Genomic DNA, 19,115 nt, shown 5'->3' with positions numbered 1-19,115 from the left:
TGTACACCACTGCAACATAATGTAATTTTTTTAATTATTAATCGACAAAAATCTACTTCATAAACAAACACCCAAATAAATTTAAACCTTATCGAAGTAATGGCTACCTCTCATGTATTGTATGCTGGTTGATGCCGTAAATTATTGCATCAGCTACATAGATACATTATGCGCGAACGGATTTAACTACTTAAAATATACGCATTTTAATGAATGTCATTTAAACCTTAATCTTTTTAATTAATTTACACGAATATTTCCAACCGAATCTAAAAAACAAAATATTTAAAGTTAATACACCGCCACAAAAATACCGCATAATTTACGGAATCCCTAATCACAAAAATACTTCTTAAAATCTATACATTGCATATATATAAATGCCCGTGCTTAAAGTACAGCATAAAAAATCTGAATTTAAAAGATAAACTCAGATTTGGTTCCAAGAAAATAATAACAAACTCCCAACTCTGATTAGACCTTCATAACTAAATTTAATATATTTTTTGGAACCTGATGTATACGTTTTTATTAAATATCAGCGCGTTTGTTTAACACTTAACCCAAAAACATTTTCTATTACATTTATGCTTATAGATAACAAAACAAGTTTTAATTAACATATTATTTTGAAAAATATAAATACTTATCACACCCTACACTGATGTTAAGTAAATGTGTGTAATCCAGTATTCGCATTCAAGTAAAGTTCACGTAATAATTTTTTATAACGTTTTTATTGTTACATTATTGTGAAGCACAAGAAATCAGATGGTTTAAGATCTTGGGCGTTCCTTCTTTTCCTTGTACAGCGCCAAAAGCGATACGTTAGCTACTTTAACAACTTTGAATCGAACACCGGGAATGTCACCAACAGCATGACCCTTACGACCGAAACCGGCAACTAAGACTTCGTCATTTTCTTCTATGTAGTTTAAACTACCATCACGAGGGACGAAAGCTGTAATTTTTTTTCCGTTTTTGATCAATTGAACGCGGACACACTTGCGAATAGCTGAATTTGGCTGTTTAGCTTCAACGCCTCTACGAAGGAAAATACACATTAATATAAAATTTACAACTCTCAATAAATATTTAACTGTTGCATCTGCCAAACCACGACTCACAGTATAATCCTGTGATTTGAATTCAAAACAACAAAAGCACAAAAATATACTGCGAACCATAGATCAGTTTTTAAATTAATTCAAAAAAAAAAAAAAAAATGTGTCTTACACTTTTTCAAGAACGATTCCCTTTGCATGTGAAGCTCCGCCGAAAGGATTGGCCTTCCATCTTGTACCTAAATGAGCCTTTTTGTAATCCTTGTCAGCCCAACGTTGGTCACGTCGATGATTAACATGTTTTCTAGCTGTTCTCAAACCTCTTGGCTTACCTTTATGAAAAAATAACAAAATAGCCTAACTATTAAAACCGCTACAACCATGATATTTTGAAAACAAAAATTAATACAAACTAAACAATTTATAAAGAAAGATTACACAGATATTATAAGATTAATTTTACTTTATACACGCAGTTACTACAAATTTTTCGAACACTGTAACGGAACGTAATAACTTCGCGAAAATATCATTATATAGTTTCATGTACCAAATAATAATGTTTTACATTATTTATCCACTAATTTTATTAACTAGTTTGTAAAAACTCTGCTTACCCATAATTTAACAAACTATCGCGAACAATGGCGGAAGTAAAAGAGCGAGGCGATGACATATTTTCTTAAATTATGAGTGTTACCAGTTTGACATTTACTTTGCTGCGTTCGGATTTTTTGCTACAAAGAACAATTACCAAGAAGAGAAACTCCGGAAGAGGAAAGTTTTATTATAACAAATTTTTATTGATACATGGAGTTTATGTCCTATAGCCTATTTACATTGCACAGTTAATTAAAATGAATCCCATTTATTCCAATTATAATAAAAATTGTTGCCTTAATATGTAAATTATAGTTCGTGACGTTTTTAAAAGTATCAATATTCTCATTTATAGAATGAATTGAATTAATTAATTAAATAGCTTGAATTATTTATTTTGTTGTTGTTGTGATTTGAGTTAATGCTATTGCGCACGAAATATTTATAGCTAATTATTTTCTTTATGTTTGATAGCATATTAATAGTATAATATTAACATAACACATATAAATTATATTTGCGGAAAGGTATTTAAAACTCATATTAGTAGTATTTTTTTTTTCAGAGTAGCAAAAAATATTTGCAGCTTACGAGAGAAAACATGGGATGCAAAAATAATGCTCTTTTAACATTTTAAATTTTTGGTGCAACCAAAATCAGTCTATTGGGGAATAGTTGAAAATTTCCAGCCATCCACTAAAAACTTGTAAGCATTTCATTAACTAATATATATAAATACATAAATAAATAAATTAATAAAAATGTTAGATAAAAATAATAACCATTACCGTTCTAATATTCATTTTGTTTTCTTTTATTTACATTAATTAATTAATTTCAAGTGTTCACATTTTTTATATTTCATACTGCACACAACACAACAAAGAACATATGTCAAAAATAAGCATTTTTTTAAAAGTGATGCCAATTTATTTCAACCAAACATTAAGTCTCCTGATTTTGTATACCTCTGAAAAAAAAATTTCAGCTATTATGTAATATAATTTTTTTATAATAGTAAAACGATTGAGTTTAAAGAATATCAACCTTTAAACTCAATGCTTCCACTATTGATTTGAATATTGTATTTTATATCACACATTAGGCTGCGGTTACATTGCATGCGGATTTTTATTCCGTGTTCGTACATATGTTTTCTAATGCGAACACCTTGCAGGTTACGGTTACATTGCTTGCGAAAATTTTGTTTATCAAATATTCGCAAAATTAAAATATTGAATCAAAATCGTGTGCGCACAAAAAAAAAATTACTCCGTAACTTTCGGTGTTTTCTAAGTGAAAAACATAAAAAGGGATAATAAACTTATTGCAAAGTGACAGTGACTCTGAAAAAAAATTTATAAATGAATAAATAAAATATTATTATATTCATTTTTTTTTTCTAAAAGAATTTTGGCTATCTTTCCGGATACGTCACAGTATATAAAACATCATCTAGAGGCATATTCACCAACTTAAGTTCCAGAGATGACGCTGCACGGTTTTTTAACAATTCTTTGAGCTCTTGATCAGTTTTTTGCGCTTCTGCCAATTTACGGTAGTCAAGTGGTCGTCTGATTCGGTCACCACACTTTCCATTCGGGATAAAGCGTTTGCAACTGTTTTTTTGATTGTCTGTTTTGTGCTGAATATCTATTGTCAGCTGCCCGATGAAATCTTAATGACGAAGTTGACATTCGGACGCTTTAGTATAGTGCAGTTCCTGCCTTCAATCATATACCTGAAGCAGTTAACCGTATGTATAACCATATATATCGCAAGGAGCTTGCGTTCATACCTACTATATTTTTTTTCTGCACCTCTGTCAGCCATTTAGAATAGAATCTCAATGGTTGCATTTGTCTCTTTACTAGCTGTTGCAAATTTGATCCTACTGCGATGTTACTAGCGTCTACATTTAGCACTAATTTTGCGTTTGGAGCCGGGTGAGCTAACATTGCAGCATTTGCTAGTTCGTTTTTACAAACTTTAAAAGTTTTTTCGGCTTCTGCTGTCCACACAACTGGAGATTTATTGTACTTCTTATTACCTGTTATTAACCTCTCTTAAGCGCATCTCATGCTTTTCCTCATCAGCTGATGCCACGCATATGTCGTCTATGTATGTTACTATGTAATCTACGTTTTTTAACACGTCATTCATAAATTTTTGAAACGTTTGTGCGGTGTTGCATAGACCAAAAGTCATTACGTTAAATTCATATGAACTGAATGGGGTTATTATTGTTATTATTATTCGGCGATTGGAATTAGGTTGTATGCTCTTTCAAGTTTAATAGTTGAAACAATTTTTTTATTGTGTAATATGCGGGTGAAGTTGTGTATGTGGGGAATCAGTCTGGCAGTGTTATGGAATTGAGTTTTCTGTAGTCTCCACACGGTCGTCGTTTACCATCCTTTTTCGCTGCTAAATATAATGGGCTTGCCCAGTTGCCGCCACTTGGTCTGCAAATCCCTTGTTTTATCATAAATTCGACCTCCTTCTTCGCTATTTCTTTATTTTATCGCCGGGGTTTCACAAATACTGGTTGTCCTCTTGTGACAATTTGATGCTGGATCAATGTGACTTTCCGTGCTTTTTTATTTAACGTAGCTGGTTCCGTTATTTCTTTATAGTATTTTAGCATGTTGTGTACTGCGTCAACAGTATTTGGTTATTGCAGTGCACCTTTTTCTTTGTACCCCCTATCTGGAGACCTGTGATGCCTTCGCAAATTCTTTTATTTTTAAGATCCACTATCAGACTAAAGTTATTAAGAAAATCTGCTCTAATTATTGGGTAATTCACTTCTGCAATTAGGAACTCCCATTGGAACTGTCTACGCAACCCTAAATTGACTTGCATTAATTTTGTTCCATATGTGTTAATTTTCGTTCCGTTCGGCGTATATAGGCAGTACTGCTTGGGAGTTGTGTTGGCGGCTTGCATCTTTTTTGGTAGTATTGAAACTTTTGCCCGGTGTCTATAAGGTAGCTTAAATTTGCATCTTTATCTTTGAAGAATAGACCATTTGCCACTTCATCTGTCGTCGGGGATAAAGTGGGATTAACTTTAATTCTTATATTTTTAAGTTATTTTTAATTTTAATATAAATTAAAAATATGAATCACGATAATTTCTCGATAACTTCAATCTTTGACCTATCATCGGAATATTCCCCTACCCAATTCAATTATTTTGTAATAACAGCTAGAGAATCTGAAAATCATATAATATATAATAATAAAACCAATTAGAATATTTTCCGTGAGTACATTAGTCATGAACCAATACTTAATATATAGATAGAAATGACATAGATAGTAATATTACACACTTAAACGAAATAATTCTGCTACCAACAGATCGTGCGACACCAAAAGTAACCAAACGCTCAAATGACAACAAAATTTCTGAGTCTACTTTGTCTTTTATAAAAGAGAAATCCACAAAAGATGGCAATCTTCAAGATCAGATAATGACAAATGAAAACTTAACAAAATCTCAAAACTTATTAAAAACTTGCTAAAAGAAACAGCTAACATCTCTATAGGAAACTACCTTAAAACTTGACACCTACTTTTGAAACGAACTATTTCCTCTGGAGAGCAAAAAAAAAATCTCCAGAAAAAACTTCCTCACACACACACAAATTAGCCTATTACCTTACTTACTTGTTTGGCCATTACAGACGTGAGTCGTCCTTGGCCGCGTTGAGTAGCCACCGCCTGCCAGTCTGATTAGTTGCTTGCTGTCGCCAGTTTGTAACTCCCCCAAATCGTTGGTCACCACAGAAGATGCGGACGTCCTCTACCACATTTTTCACCTGCGGATACCGAATCAAACACCTTTCTAGCCGAAGCACTTTTTTCTATTCGCACGACATGAGTAAGCCAACGAAGCCGCTGAATTTTATGCACTTAACATAGTAGATGAGAGGCACTGTTACCGTCTTCCCCACAGCTGAGACAATTTGATTGAAAGATAGCATACTTTCCGGTTAGCAAGAATGATTAGGGACCATATGCTTTCTGGTGAAACCTTCGATTTCGGTTTTGTTGGGATTTATTTAAGATATTAAGACCGTTTTGCAGAATATCTCTAAGATAGCATATTTTCTGGTGACTATTATCTCAATATCATCCGCATAAGCAATGGTTTCGCAGCCCTCTATCATCAGTTTTATTAGCACTTCATTCACCACTATGTTCCAGAGGATGGGGAAGAGTACTCCTCCTTGAAGAGCCAATCGTCGTTTCAATGAGTCTGTCACTTAGCAGCTGATTTATAAAGCCAGTGAGCGCATTATCAACACCTAGATAATGTGCTCACAAAAGCCCCTTCAATATCTACGAAGAAACCAAACAGAGTTCTTAAAGTTAAAAGGATTTTTCAGTTTTATATGTGAGACGTGATGTGAGGGAAACCATTTGTTGAGAATTTGCCTGTATTGAGCACCTATTTTGCACTAACTAAAACTGCCTGCAGTGAATAAGCCCACAAGCTGTCATGTGTGATGACGCCAGTTTTTTGCCGAAAGCCACAGAGAAGACACGCAGTATACAGCTGCAAAACAATTACGGGGTTTATATACTTAACAATACAGGTTTTATACAGGTTTTGAAAGTTTATAAATAAACGTTCTTGTAATTACTACGCGTTCGAATGTGGTGCTAAAAGTTGATATCATAATATTAAACAAAACAAATATATAAAATATATACAAAAAAAAAAAAATGCCAGTTGAAAGATCGCCACCAACATATGCAGAATGCGTCAAAAGTAAATCGGACCTTGCACACCAAATAGGCAAGCACAGAGGCAAGAAAAGCGTATGCGATCTGAGCTTTCGCCAGATTTTTCGCTCGGTGATATTATGCAGGCTATTTAACAAATGGCAGAAAAATTTGAATCAAATATTGCAGGCCTAAGTAGTAAGTTTGATTCGCAAATAGCTACGCAAGCATCAAAGAGTGACATATGCGAATTGAAGGAACAAGTGGGCAACGTGTCACTGAAAATGGAAAAATTGGAAAATGAAAACCAAAGGGTAAAACTAGAGATTGAAAAATTAAGAAACGATAGAGATGTGGGCAGGAGGGAAATTGGAAGACTTGGATGACAACATAAACATATCAGGAAAAAGGATGCATTTCGACAAAAATAAGAAACTAAAGTGCAAAGAAGGTGACGGTGTGGAGGAATTAAAACAATTATAACACAGATTATATTGAAAATATATTTAGAGAATACAATCTTCATTGGGTGCCTGCAACAAGAACAACAAATAGAGGTCGAGCCAGTGGAGAAAAATTGTATGGTGTACGAAAGCAATTGCAGTTTTGCGGTACTGTGGTGTACAAGCACATTATGAACTCAACAATAATCGAGATAATCACTAATAATCAAAAATTATGTTTAATCCCAATTTATCTAAATTGCAATAACAGGAAAAATGATTTCAATAACTTATGTGGTATAGTAGTGGAAGCTCAGAACGATAATATCATGATAACAGGTGACTTCAATGCACAAATAGGTGAAGAACAATATTTGAAATTTAGCCCGAGTATGCAGTGGTCTGAAGTATTGAACCACAGAGTAGCAATAGATACAGTTATATATAGAAATGGCAAACAATTACTAGAAATTTGCAGTTCATTTGGTGTCACCGTGTTAAATGGCCGCACTAAAGGCGACAGAGAGGGTACATTCACGTTTATCAGAGGTGAACGATAGATTATTGTTTTATGAAAGGAGTATGGTTAATAATAACTGAACAGTTTCAAATACGTGATATACTCTGATGATTAGCCACTAGAAATTATGGTAAATCTAGATGCTTCTAATTCAAATGAAATTAAAATGCAGTTGCTACCTAAACTGATATGGAAAGATAAATATATAGATCTGTACCAAGACAAGCTTAAGGAAACTCTTAATGCATGCGAAGGTAGTACATTTGCGTCGAACGAAGGAGATAACATTCTAAATAATTGTGTAAAACAAGCAGCAAAATCTTTTCAGGGTAATTTGGCGGTATGATTGAAACCGAATGGTATGATTTTGAATGTGACAGCAAGAACGAAATCATTTAAATGGCTACGAACAGTAAAAAAAGGTGGTGATATTTCAGCTTTAGAGAAATACAAAAATGTAAACAGAGAATACAAAAAGCTGTGTGATGAGAAAAGGAAGTTGTATTTTAATGAAAGGCAATGTCGATATCCTAAGCAGCTGATAGCAAATCATTTTGAAGTGGAATTAAAAAATAAATCGTGCAGATCACATAAAAGGAATTAAAGTGAACGCCGAAGCTTTGGTGGCTTATTTTAAAAAACAGTTAAATGGTAATACACCATAGTAAACCATTCTTTCAGTTATGCCCTACCGTATGTTATGTAATAAACGAAGCTTTATATGCTCCAATATAGATTGAAGAAGTCTATGCAGTGCTCCAGAATTTAAAAACTAACAAAGCCGCAGGTGAAAACCGAATTCCAGCTGAATTTTTAAAATATGCCACGCCACAGTTTATAGAGCGTATGGTTGAATCGTACAATTATATATTTAAAAATGCAGTCCCACCTGATAGTTTCAAAAAAGTCATAACATTTTCCCTATTTAAAAAAGGTGACCCAATTAATGTGGCAAATTATAGCATTTCTTAATACATCAGCTAAAGTATTTTCAATACTCCTGTAAGGGTTGATGTCCAATCTCAATTGAAATCAGGATATAGCCATGCTTAACAGTCACGTATTAACGCGTCTATTCCTAATGTGTGCCCAAACTGCAGCTCCACGCTCCATGACGTCGCCCATCTGTTTTCTTGCTCCAATGCACACACCAATTTAAGTCCAATTGATCTTTGGACTCGTCCTCTTGAAGTAGCTAGGTTTCTTCGGCTGGATCCTGGTTAGTTTCAAATTATTCCCACACCCTCTCCTTCCCTCATCCCAGTACTCAATCCCACCTATCCACTCCTTTACCCATGTATTCGTCTTGCAATCTTTTCATGTTATCTGCTTTCAGGTCCCGGCGGGTTACAACAACAACAACAACCCTCCTGTATAATAGAATTAAAAATTGGGTAGATGAAAACAACATATTAAGCGAATTTCAAGCTGGATTTCGAAAAGATTACTCCATGGTAGATAATATTTTCGTCCTCACTAGTGTAGCGCAAGAATTTATTGCAAAAAACACGAAGTTATATGTTTTTCATTTAGATCTTAAAGCTGCTTTCGATGCAATACAAAGAAACGTACTATTTTACAAACTTAGCCAGTTGGGTCTTTCAACAAAAATCTTGAAAATACTGCAAAATCTGTACTGCAATAACGAGTCAACAGTATGGGACGGAAGATGTACTTGGAGATGGTTCCAAACGTGTACCGGAGTGAGACGGGGTTGTATCTTAAGCCTTATATTGTTTGCACTGTTCGTTGATGACTTAAGTAAATTTCTTCCTGGTGGTGTTATGATTGCAAACATGTGCATAAAAGTACTATTATATGCTGATGATACTGTGCTGTTTGCAGATTCTTCATTAATGTTACAAAATATAATAGATGAATTAAATATATATTGCAACTTATGGGGACTATCTACAAACACAGACAAATCGAAAGTGATGATATTTAAGAAACATGCTAGAAGATTGAGGAATGACGAAAAATGGTAGCTTAACGATGAGAAATATGAAATATACCTCAAAATTTGATAACCACTTGAACGAGAAGTTAAAGGAAGCTAAATTGGCTATTAATTGTACCTGGAAAAATGTCTTGGGAAATCCGAAAGTGTCACTGCCCGTAAAATACAAAGTTTTTGAAGCCACAGTTAAATCAGTTCTAAATCATGCAGCGCAAATCTGGAGTGTGGATAAATATGATGTAGTAGAAAAATTGCAGACATTTTATATAAAGAAAACATTTCGTCTGCTAAAAAATACCCCAAATTATATGGTGCATATAAAGATTGGTTTACCGACAAACATTGAAATTCCATTTTGATTACATCAATCGTATTAGGAATTTGCCAGGCAATCGGATTCAAAAAACATTAGTACAGTACCTAATAAATGAAAAAAGATTATTTTTTGAAAAATGGTCGGATCTGGCATCCGACTTAAATGTGACTAATGATTTGAGTATGCATGATAACTGGAAACTGTGGCAGAAAAATATGATAATGAAATTAAGTATTGAAGAACGTAGAAATTTTGTAGAAATAAATGAAATAATGAAATAAAGAACAGTGTTGTGTGTAACAGTGCCAATATTGAATTTATAGAACACGAGTCTAGCGTGAAAATGGCAGAGAGAAGCCATAATAAAATAATATATGACTTGTCACATTTTCACGGCCAACTGCAGGAGTGGCCACTTTTATACGCCAATTACAACGACACTACAAAGATGTTTAATTACAGTAACAGGAAAATTTGATGCGGCTGCAAAAATACCTTGTTGGTGCAGCACGTGAAGCTATTGTGTCAATGACAATATATCCAGCCAATGTGCCTATTGCTATTGAAGAGCTTCAGTTTCGATTTGGAAAATCAGACTTGATTGTGAAAGACCAATTTGTAAAACTGCAAGAGCTACCGTCGTTCGAAGAGTCCAAATTAGAGAAAATTATACAATTTTCGACAAAAATTCGAAACACGGTTTCAGTGATAAAAGCTGCCAATTGTGGCCATTATTTGTGTTACATAACTATTATGGAAGCATTGGTTCGTTAGATACCGCCGAGCAAGCAGTATGAGTGGTTTCAACAGACAAAATCTCTGAAAACACTTCCAACTATTCAGAAGATTCTTCCGATTGGCTTGGTTCTATCGTGAGGGTCGTATGCCTGCTGTAACGACACTTACTTGAGTTCGTTTCGATTTGCTAGGATGTCCTCAGTCTCACCAGGATCGTTACAATAAATTTTTTTTATAACCAAAATATTCAGAAACACGCTTAGGTTTTATATATTTTTTTTGTATTTTATTATTTAGTATAATTAAATAAAATAAGTGAATAAATATTGTAAAAGTTTAGATTAATTTTATAAATAAGTGATTAAATCAAAGGGTAGATTGAAGAACGCTGGTCATCTCTTCCAAATTATCTAAAGCTGCGTACTGATACGAATTCAGGTTGACTTTGGTTGACTCAGGTATTTTCTAAAGGAAAAATGTTTTTTATGTATGATTAGTATCGATATTTCTTGATATAGAAGTATCCTTGTATATATATGTCTTAGAGATTCTATGCCAAGTCTCCTGCATAAGAAAATGTGCGTCTTATATACAGAATAGTCCGAGCTTTTGTGTTGCGCCTTAATTTTGTTTACAGCTGATCTCGCATTATTCTTTTTTACTTTGCGGTTTATTGATTTTCTATTTCATATTGTGTGCGGTACTCCGCATGTGCACTTAACTTCTCTTTGAGCTTCTCTTACGGCGAATAATATGGGGGTTCTTGTTTCTTATTTCGGTATTCTGCTGATTTGATTTGTTTTTCTTCATTATTTTCGTAAAACGTGTAGTTTCTTTGGTGTTTTATTTATTTATAGATTTTATTTTATTTAAAATGTGCTAAATTGATAAAATATATAAAAAAAAGAAAATGGTGTGTATATATTTTCTTGAATTAATATCTATTTTATTTTCTTAATTTTCATTTCAAATATTATATTTCAATTACAATTTAGATAACCTAACCACAATTTTAACGGGTAATGCAGAGACGAGTATTAATAAGTGAACATAATATTACTACTATATATAAATAAATTTTAATCCACATACGAAATCATGGCAGTGATGAGAATTTAGACCGCCTAATAGACGAATATTTTGATATAGAAAATTTCGGTGTGCACAATACTCAACAATTGCTCGAGTCAGAGAACAATAGAAGAGCCAGAAAAATACTAGAATTTACTACGCGTAAAATTGGCAGTTGCTATGAGACAGGTAGAAGACATCAGCGTCAAGCCTACCTGACAGTTTGGAGAAGGCGAGCATCTGTTTCAAAAATATGGAGAAAAAAATGAATAGCTGTTCACAATTTGCCCAGCGATATCGAACAGATATGAATAACTTTTTTGCCAAGGGTTATGCTAGAATTTTAACGAATGATGAGGGGCGAAAATGTATACTTCCTGTAAGAAACTTACCACACTTTGCTGGTAAAAACGTGCATAAACCAGACAAGTCTGCATAGTGTTTGATGCTGCCGCTATAGCGAATGGAGTTTTACTCAACTCACAACTACTTAAAGGTTCGGAAAAATCAAAGACACTACTTGATATCTTGTTTAAGTTTTGACAAGGTGAAATAGGAGTAACCGCAGATATAAAGGAGATGTTCTCCTAAATAAAAATACGAGCAAAAGACTAACATGGTCAACGATTCTTATGGCGCATCAAAGCCGATGACTCTAAAGTTCATCATTATGTCATGATCTCTATGATTTTTGGCGTTGTATTTCCCCATGTTATGCGGAGTATATCAAAAACAAAAAATCCAAACATTTCCACGACGAGTATCCTGAAACAGTCGATATAATTATCAATTAACATTATGTAGATGATTTAGTTTGTGTGACGCTATCAAAATATGCTAACAAGTTGTCAACATAAATCGCCAAGCGGTTTTTGCGCTCAGCAATTTTGTGTCCAATTCAAAATATGTTAAGCAGACTATGAATTCGAATGTCAATCAAATAGCTATAACAAGCCATATTGTGAGAATGGAACCATCATCGTCAAGAAAAAAAATGCTAGGAATGCAGTGGAATACGCACCTAGGAATGCTAGGAATGCAGATGTATTCGAGTATCAACCAAATTCCATCGTGTACCAAATGATGTTTTTAAAGGAATATGTCCACCTACAAAAAGAGAACTTTTACTATTACAATGGCCGTGTTTCATCCTAATGGGTTTATTGCCGACTTCCTTTTACAGCCGTAACTTTTTATGCAACGAGTATAGAAATGTCAAGTAGAATGACACGAGCCTATAACGAAGTCAATTTTTGAACTTTAACCACCCTGGTGGTCAGAGTTTGAAAAGCTGAAATATCTTAAAATTGATATCAAAAAAGATATCAAAATAAGCTTCATATTAGGAAAAACAAGAACGGCGCCGAAAAGTCTTATGTACAATCCCACGACTTGAACTACAAGCCGCTGTGCTTGGTATACTCATTAGCAAAACCATTTTAAAAGTGCACAATATTCACATCCCAAAAGTCACCTACTGGACCGATAGCCGAACTGTACTGCATTGAATACATGCTTCAGAAAGGAAGAAACCGCTCTTAGGACATCGCATTGCAGAATTAATTGCCTATAACCAACCAAAGCAGTGGCGCTGGGTGGCAACTAACGAAAACATTGCCGACGGAGCGACCAGATTGCGAACCAAATTTAAGCCAAATGACCGATGGTTGTGTGGTTTTGAATTTTTGAAAAAACATGAATCCGAATGGCCTTGCTATAGCATCAAGCTGCCAAATTCTATAGAAGAATTAATCTAATTTTAATCTAATTTTAATAAATTTTCGTCTTATTCAAAGTTAAAGCGACATATGGCATAGGTATTAAGAGCCTTCGAGAAGCTAGCGCGACATTGGTTACTAACATTGACAATTAAGGAGCCTTCACTGAGAAGTGAAAATTATGCCCCGAATGTTGAGAGACGCTTTTGCGAAGTTATGCCGAAACAGAAGCCGCCATTCTTATCATTGACTGTAGATGTTCTGCGTAAACCCGAATTGGAGATATACCTCAATGTTCAAACTGTCAAAAATTTGGACACACATAAAATTTCTGCACCGTCACCGGTTTGTATTAAATGTGCAGGAAATCATAGAACCGCCATTTGTCCAACAAAAGGAAATACTGAAAACATAAGCTGTGTCTTATGCGGAGAAAAGCATACAGCCAATTACAACGGATGTTAGGTGTACAAGTCACTTAGAATAAAACGATATCCAATCATGAGAGAAAAAGTAACACCCGTCCAAACAAGTCATCAACAACCTTCTAACACAACAAACAATGCAACTACTCCAAACACAAATGTCAACATGCCACAAACATTATCATATGCCCAAGTTACGCGCCAAACACCTGTTAAATGTAACTCTTACTCTTACTCAGAACTCGCAGAGTTAAAAGAAATGATGAAAACATTGATAACACGAATGTCAGGAATGATGAACATTTTAACGGCGTTGGTCACAAAAATCAATGGGTAAGTACAATGGCTTGAAAATAGTAGCATGGAATGCAAACGGTGTAAGTAGACATGTCAATGAATTGAAAACTTTCTGTATTCAAATTCGATCGACATACTGTTAACCTCAGAAACGCATTTCACTTAAAAAAGCTATGTAAAAATAGATAATTACACAATATTTCAAACCGACCATCCCGACGGAAAAGGACACGGTGGAACTACCATCTTCATAAAAAACTGTATAGTTAGCTCTGAATCAGAAAATCATAGAACAGAACAAATACAAGCGACCACAATTATGATTGAAGATTCTCATAGTCTATTAAAATTGGCTGCCGTATTTAAATTTCTTCAAATCTCTTGGTCAAAGATTTATAGTCAGTGGGGATTTCAACGCAAAAAATTCACTATAGAGATCACGTTTAACAAACGCAAAGGTTAAAAATCTTTACACTGTACTGAGTGAATATAAAGCAAAATTTATAAGTACTGGTGAACCAACCTACTGGCCTAGTGACCCAAGAAAGCAAGCTGATTTGATTGACTTCTTTATAACAAAAACATAAATGTAAATAACCTTTCCATTCATTCCAGTCTTGAGTTGTCCTGTGACTACTTATCGATAGTACTAGTTTACAATAATACTTATAATTATAAAACGTGTTGGGATACATATCGCAAGCTAATAGAAGAACAATTAGTTATATAATTGTAATTAGTTATAGTTAAAAAATAATGCAATAATTAGTTTCAATACACTACTATTATCTGCAGCATCTGCATCTACACCAATAACTAAAACCAAAAATGTAATACATGTCCCGAATCACATCAAACATAAAATAGAACAAAAAAGAAAGTTGAGAAAAATCTGGCAAGTATCTAGAGCTCCACAAATAAGGACAAAGTTGAACAAATTAACAAAAGAGCTGAAAGAATTATTAGAGGTTGAAAGACAAACAAAGAGTAGTAATCGTGCTATACTCCATTGCAAACCGCTTAAAAAGAACTTAACATATGGGCACGCATAAATCAAGAAAAAGCAACTGTTCTCGCTGAGTATTTTAAAAGCACATTTACAAACTCTAAAAATAATATAAACCATGCACTACCCAAGAACCTGACCCAGAAGAATGTTAAAGTTATGAAGATAACAATTGCTGAAATAAAAACCATCATCGCCGTTAACATCAACCCAAAATAATCACCAGGCTATGATAAGATATATAGTATATTCCTTCTAGAATTACCTGTAATAGCTATCATTTACATTAGAAACATCTTTAACTGCATGATCAGCAATAAGATTTTCCCTTCTGTTTGGAAAGTAGCGAAGGTAGCGAAGGATCAGCTTATTACCCATCCTATCCAAACTATTTGAAAATCTTCTTTTCTCCCGACTGGAACCAATAATACATGAAAACAACCTATTGCCAAATCTGCAATTTAGATTTCGTAAAAAGCATTCTACAATTCACCAAATACATCGGGTGACTAGCAAAATTGTTAAAGCATTCGACAGCGTTTAGCACGAAGGATTGCTTTACAAATTATCAAGAATATTGCCGGCCGAATTTTATTTACAATTGAAGAGCTAACTTAAAGATAGATATTTCTTTGTGCAATATCAAAACGACACATCTAACATGATAAAAATAGAAACCGGTGTCTCTCAAGGGAGTGTATTAATCGCGATCCTATATATATTATACAGGGTAGACATTCCTAAGCCAAAAAGTGGAGAAATACTAACTGTAACGTAACTTGGGGGATAAAGATAAACGCCGAAAAAACTGTCCAAGTTATCTTGCTTTTCTGTAAGAAAGCCAAATACTTGGGCATGATATTAGCCCAAATGCTGACTTGGAAGGAGCACATAATTCAGAAGAAAAGGAAACTCGTCAAAGATTTGCAGATCTATATTGGCTTCTTGGTAAAAATTCCAGTCTGTCAATAGATAACAAACTACTAATTTACAAAACTGTTATTGTTCCGATTTGAAATTTGAAATATAAGGAACCACCTGCAAGACTAATATAAATACTATCCAAAGGCTGCAATCAAAAATCCTGCGAGCGATAGTAGATGCTGGATGGTACATCAGAAACGACGATATTCACAAAGACCTGAATATCCCTACTATACATGAAACAATTCAAAAAAGCAGTGCTAATATTTCTGTCAAAATTTGTATGAAATATATCATTATCAATAACATGTTGTCTTAAATGATGATTTAAGATAACTCAAACTTCCAAATTTTCATTTGTTGAAAATATTACTAGATATCTATGTTAAAAGTATCTATGTTTTTTTTTATAAATAAAAAAAAAGAAAAAAAAGATATTTCAAATTGTTCAAAAAGAGAATTTCGCGAACGAAATCGACCAGATACATAAAAGTAAGCCCATTCAAAAGAATAACCCCATTTATAAATTGCAGCCATATCTGGACGAGCACGAACTATTACGTTTACATAGACGTCTTGATAAAGCTACGTGACTACCGCTGGATTTCCGATGCTCGATCTTGATGTCACACGGTCATACCTTCACAGAATTAATTGTACGCCATTTTCATGAACAACTTTATCACCAAAATATAGCTGTGGCTATAAATGAAATTTGTCAACGTTTTTGGGTGTCACAAATCAAAAAGGTTATAAAAAAACGTTCAACGTAAATGCCCAACCTGCCAAATAGAGGGAACTAAACGATAATTACCTGAAGATCGCGTCACACCATTTATACGCCCATTCACATATACCTGTTTAGTCCTGTTAGTGCCGCCATTGGTCGCCGACAAGAAAAAAGATTGGTTGCAATTTTTACCTCCCTTATGACAATAGCCGCCCACTTGGAGATTGTTGAAAACGTGTCAACAGAATATTATTCATACGTAGTATAGAATATAGGAAGATTGTAACTTAAATTTCACCCACTGACCTATACTATGGATAGTCTTCAAAAGTACAGCAGATTCAATTTTGAGACCAGAATCAGTTATTGGAACTACTAAAGGTTAAACTAAATTAATTAGTAGCGATCGATGAAAACATTTTGAGAATAGATCATCTTGAAACATACTCTCGGTTACATAAGGTCTATATCTGAGACATGCTCGCCGTTGCCTGTACACAATTAATTTATAGTTATATAGTTACAGTAAACCTTACAGAAAGTGGCTGTTTGATTATATTTTTCTATTCTTTTGGGAGAACTGTGTAAATACAAAAAAATAATAAATAATAAATATTATAAAATTAATTTAATTAAATTTTTAATTTGTTAAAAGATCTTCAAAGTCACAACACATGAAAGGCAGTATTACGATCTTTTAAGCACATCAGGCGGTAGTACGCGTTTAACTGTAAGTCTAACAAGGTAAATACTTTAAATATTTAATTAAAGTATTAAGTTTAATAAATATAAATATTACAGGTAAGGCTTCATCACATTTCACTTTATTTAAATATGTAATCGAGGCTATGTTACGTATCCCAACTTCAGACTTATTAGCAGGAATGACGTTTTAGTCATATTGCTTGCATCTTTGCCATACGCACAAAGAAAACTAACGAAACTATCAAAAAACTATACTAAAATAACTATTATCAAGTTAAAAACAAATCCAGAAGAATTTAATATCAATACTACACCCAAACTACATTATCAAACCTTAAAAATTATTATTTGTATACGATAAATATTCAAATATTTTAATTTTAAATTAAAATAAAAAACAACTCTTCGTAAAGCAATACTGCTGCATTTGATAAATATACCTATAACATTAAAAGAACTAGAAACCATTTGTATAATCGTCTATAAATGATAATAAAATATTATTTTTATATTTAACATTATGTTTAATTTAATTAATTATTTTTAAATTAACTAATTATTGAAAAGAGGCATATAATTAGAAATACAATTAATTAATTAAACGGAGTTGGAAACACAACTGAGTCTATTATGGAAGCAAAAAAACGTACACTTGCAGTTTTTCTAGATATAAAACAAGTCCTTTATAAAGCGTGGTATACACGACTGTCACTGTGGTTTGTATCTGAAAAACTTCTTACTGGTTCATGTATGGAACTATGATATCCCGTCTTTTCTTAATAGAATATAATTGAGGTTATAGAATATAATTATTGCTGATATAAATAGTGCTATTATACAGCAGATTGAAAAATTTACACACATTTTTTACTAAGTGCGTTCATATACCGTATACATAAACGTATAAAATTATACATTTGATAATTTTGTATGCTAAGATAAGTACCTCCACTAACTACAACAATTTAAATAAGGGTATATATAGGTATATACACTTAGCAGAAAAACTCTGCGTGCAGAAAGTAAATTTTGTTTTAACATATAAAAAATTACTAAATAAATAAATTTTTTAAATCAATTTTATTTTTTATTAGTACTTTTATTTGTTATCTTCCTTTTAAGCTAAAACTTATTTCTAACAGATTAGTAGAAAAATTATAATAATTAAAAATGTGAAAAATCAGCGCTATCGGTGGCAGAAAAAGTCTGCGTACAAGAGTTTAAAAAGCATCGAAATATATTATTTTTTAAAAGATTTTATATTTTCAGTAACTTGTTGGATAACCTTTCCTTTTTATGACCTCCATAAGTCGTTTTGGTATCGAATTGACCAGCTTCGCAGTCTCATCGCTGCTTATTTTACCCCATTCCGCGTAGCTTACGTTCTTCAGCATTTCTTTGGAGGTTACATTGTATTCATGTATCCGACGCTCCAGTAAATCCTACAAATGTTCTATACGATTCAAATATGGCGATTATGATGACGTTTTGATTTGCTTGGCACATTTTAAAGCAACCAAAGCTTCACAACTTCGGCCGTGTGCTTTGGGTCGCTATCTTGTTGAAATAAATAATTATTCTGTAACCCCAACTTTTCGGCACTGCTCTTTAAATTGCATTTTAAAACATTTAAATAATCAACTTTATTCATTATAGACTCAATAAATTTCAATTTTTCCCACTCCATTACTCGCCATACACCCCCGCACTATTACTCCTCCACTACCATGTTTAATTGTTGGATACAAATCTTCATTATTAAAGGCTGTACCCAGGTTTCGCCATATAATCGTTCGACTTTTAACGCTAAAGAGACAAAATTTGCTTTCATCTGAAAAAATTATGCGTTTCCAATATTCTGG

The 19,115-nt window shown here is 33.3% G+C and overlaps 1 protein-coding gene across 1 annotated transcript; it reads right to left on the bottom strand.

Annotated features, from left to right (window-relative positions):
* Positions 1-718: 718 nt before the first annotated feature.
* LOC119682228 (40S ribosomal protein S23) lies at positions 719-1,764 on the bottom strand. The gene is made up of 3 exons (XM_038095600.1): positions 1,682-1,764; positions 1,237-1,396; positions 719-1,044 (listed from the first exon to the last, which is right to left on the bottom strand). The coding sequence occupies exons 1-3, from the start codon at positions 1,683-1,685 to the stop codon at positions 777-779; spliced, it is 432 nt and encodes a 143-aa protein (XP_037951528.1). The 5' UTR covers positions 1,686-1,764; the 3' UTR covers positions 719-776.
* Between the last annotated feature and the right edge of the window lie 17,351 nt (positions 1,765-19,115).

This window comes from Teleopsis dalmanni, chromosome 2 (assembly GCF_002237135.1).
Source record: "Teleopsis dalmanni isolate 2A chromosome 2, ASM223713v2, whole genome shotgun sequence".
NCBI lineage: Eukaryota > Metazoa > Arthropoda > Insecta > Diptera > Diopsidae > Teleopsis > Teleopsis dalmanni.
The sequence above is the reverse complement of the archived record's forward strand: the minus strand, read 5'-3'. Positions and strand labels throughout refer to the sequence as shown.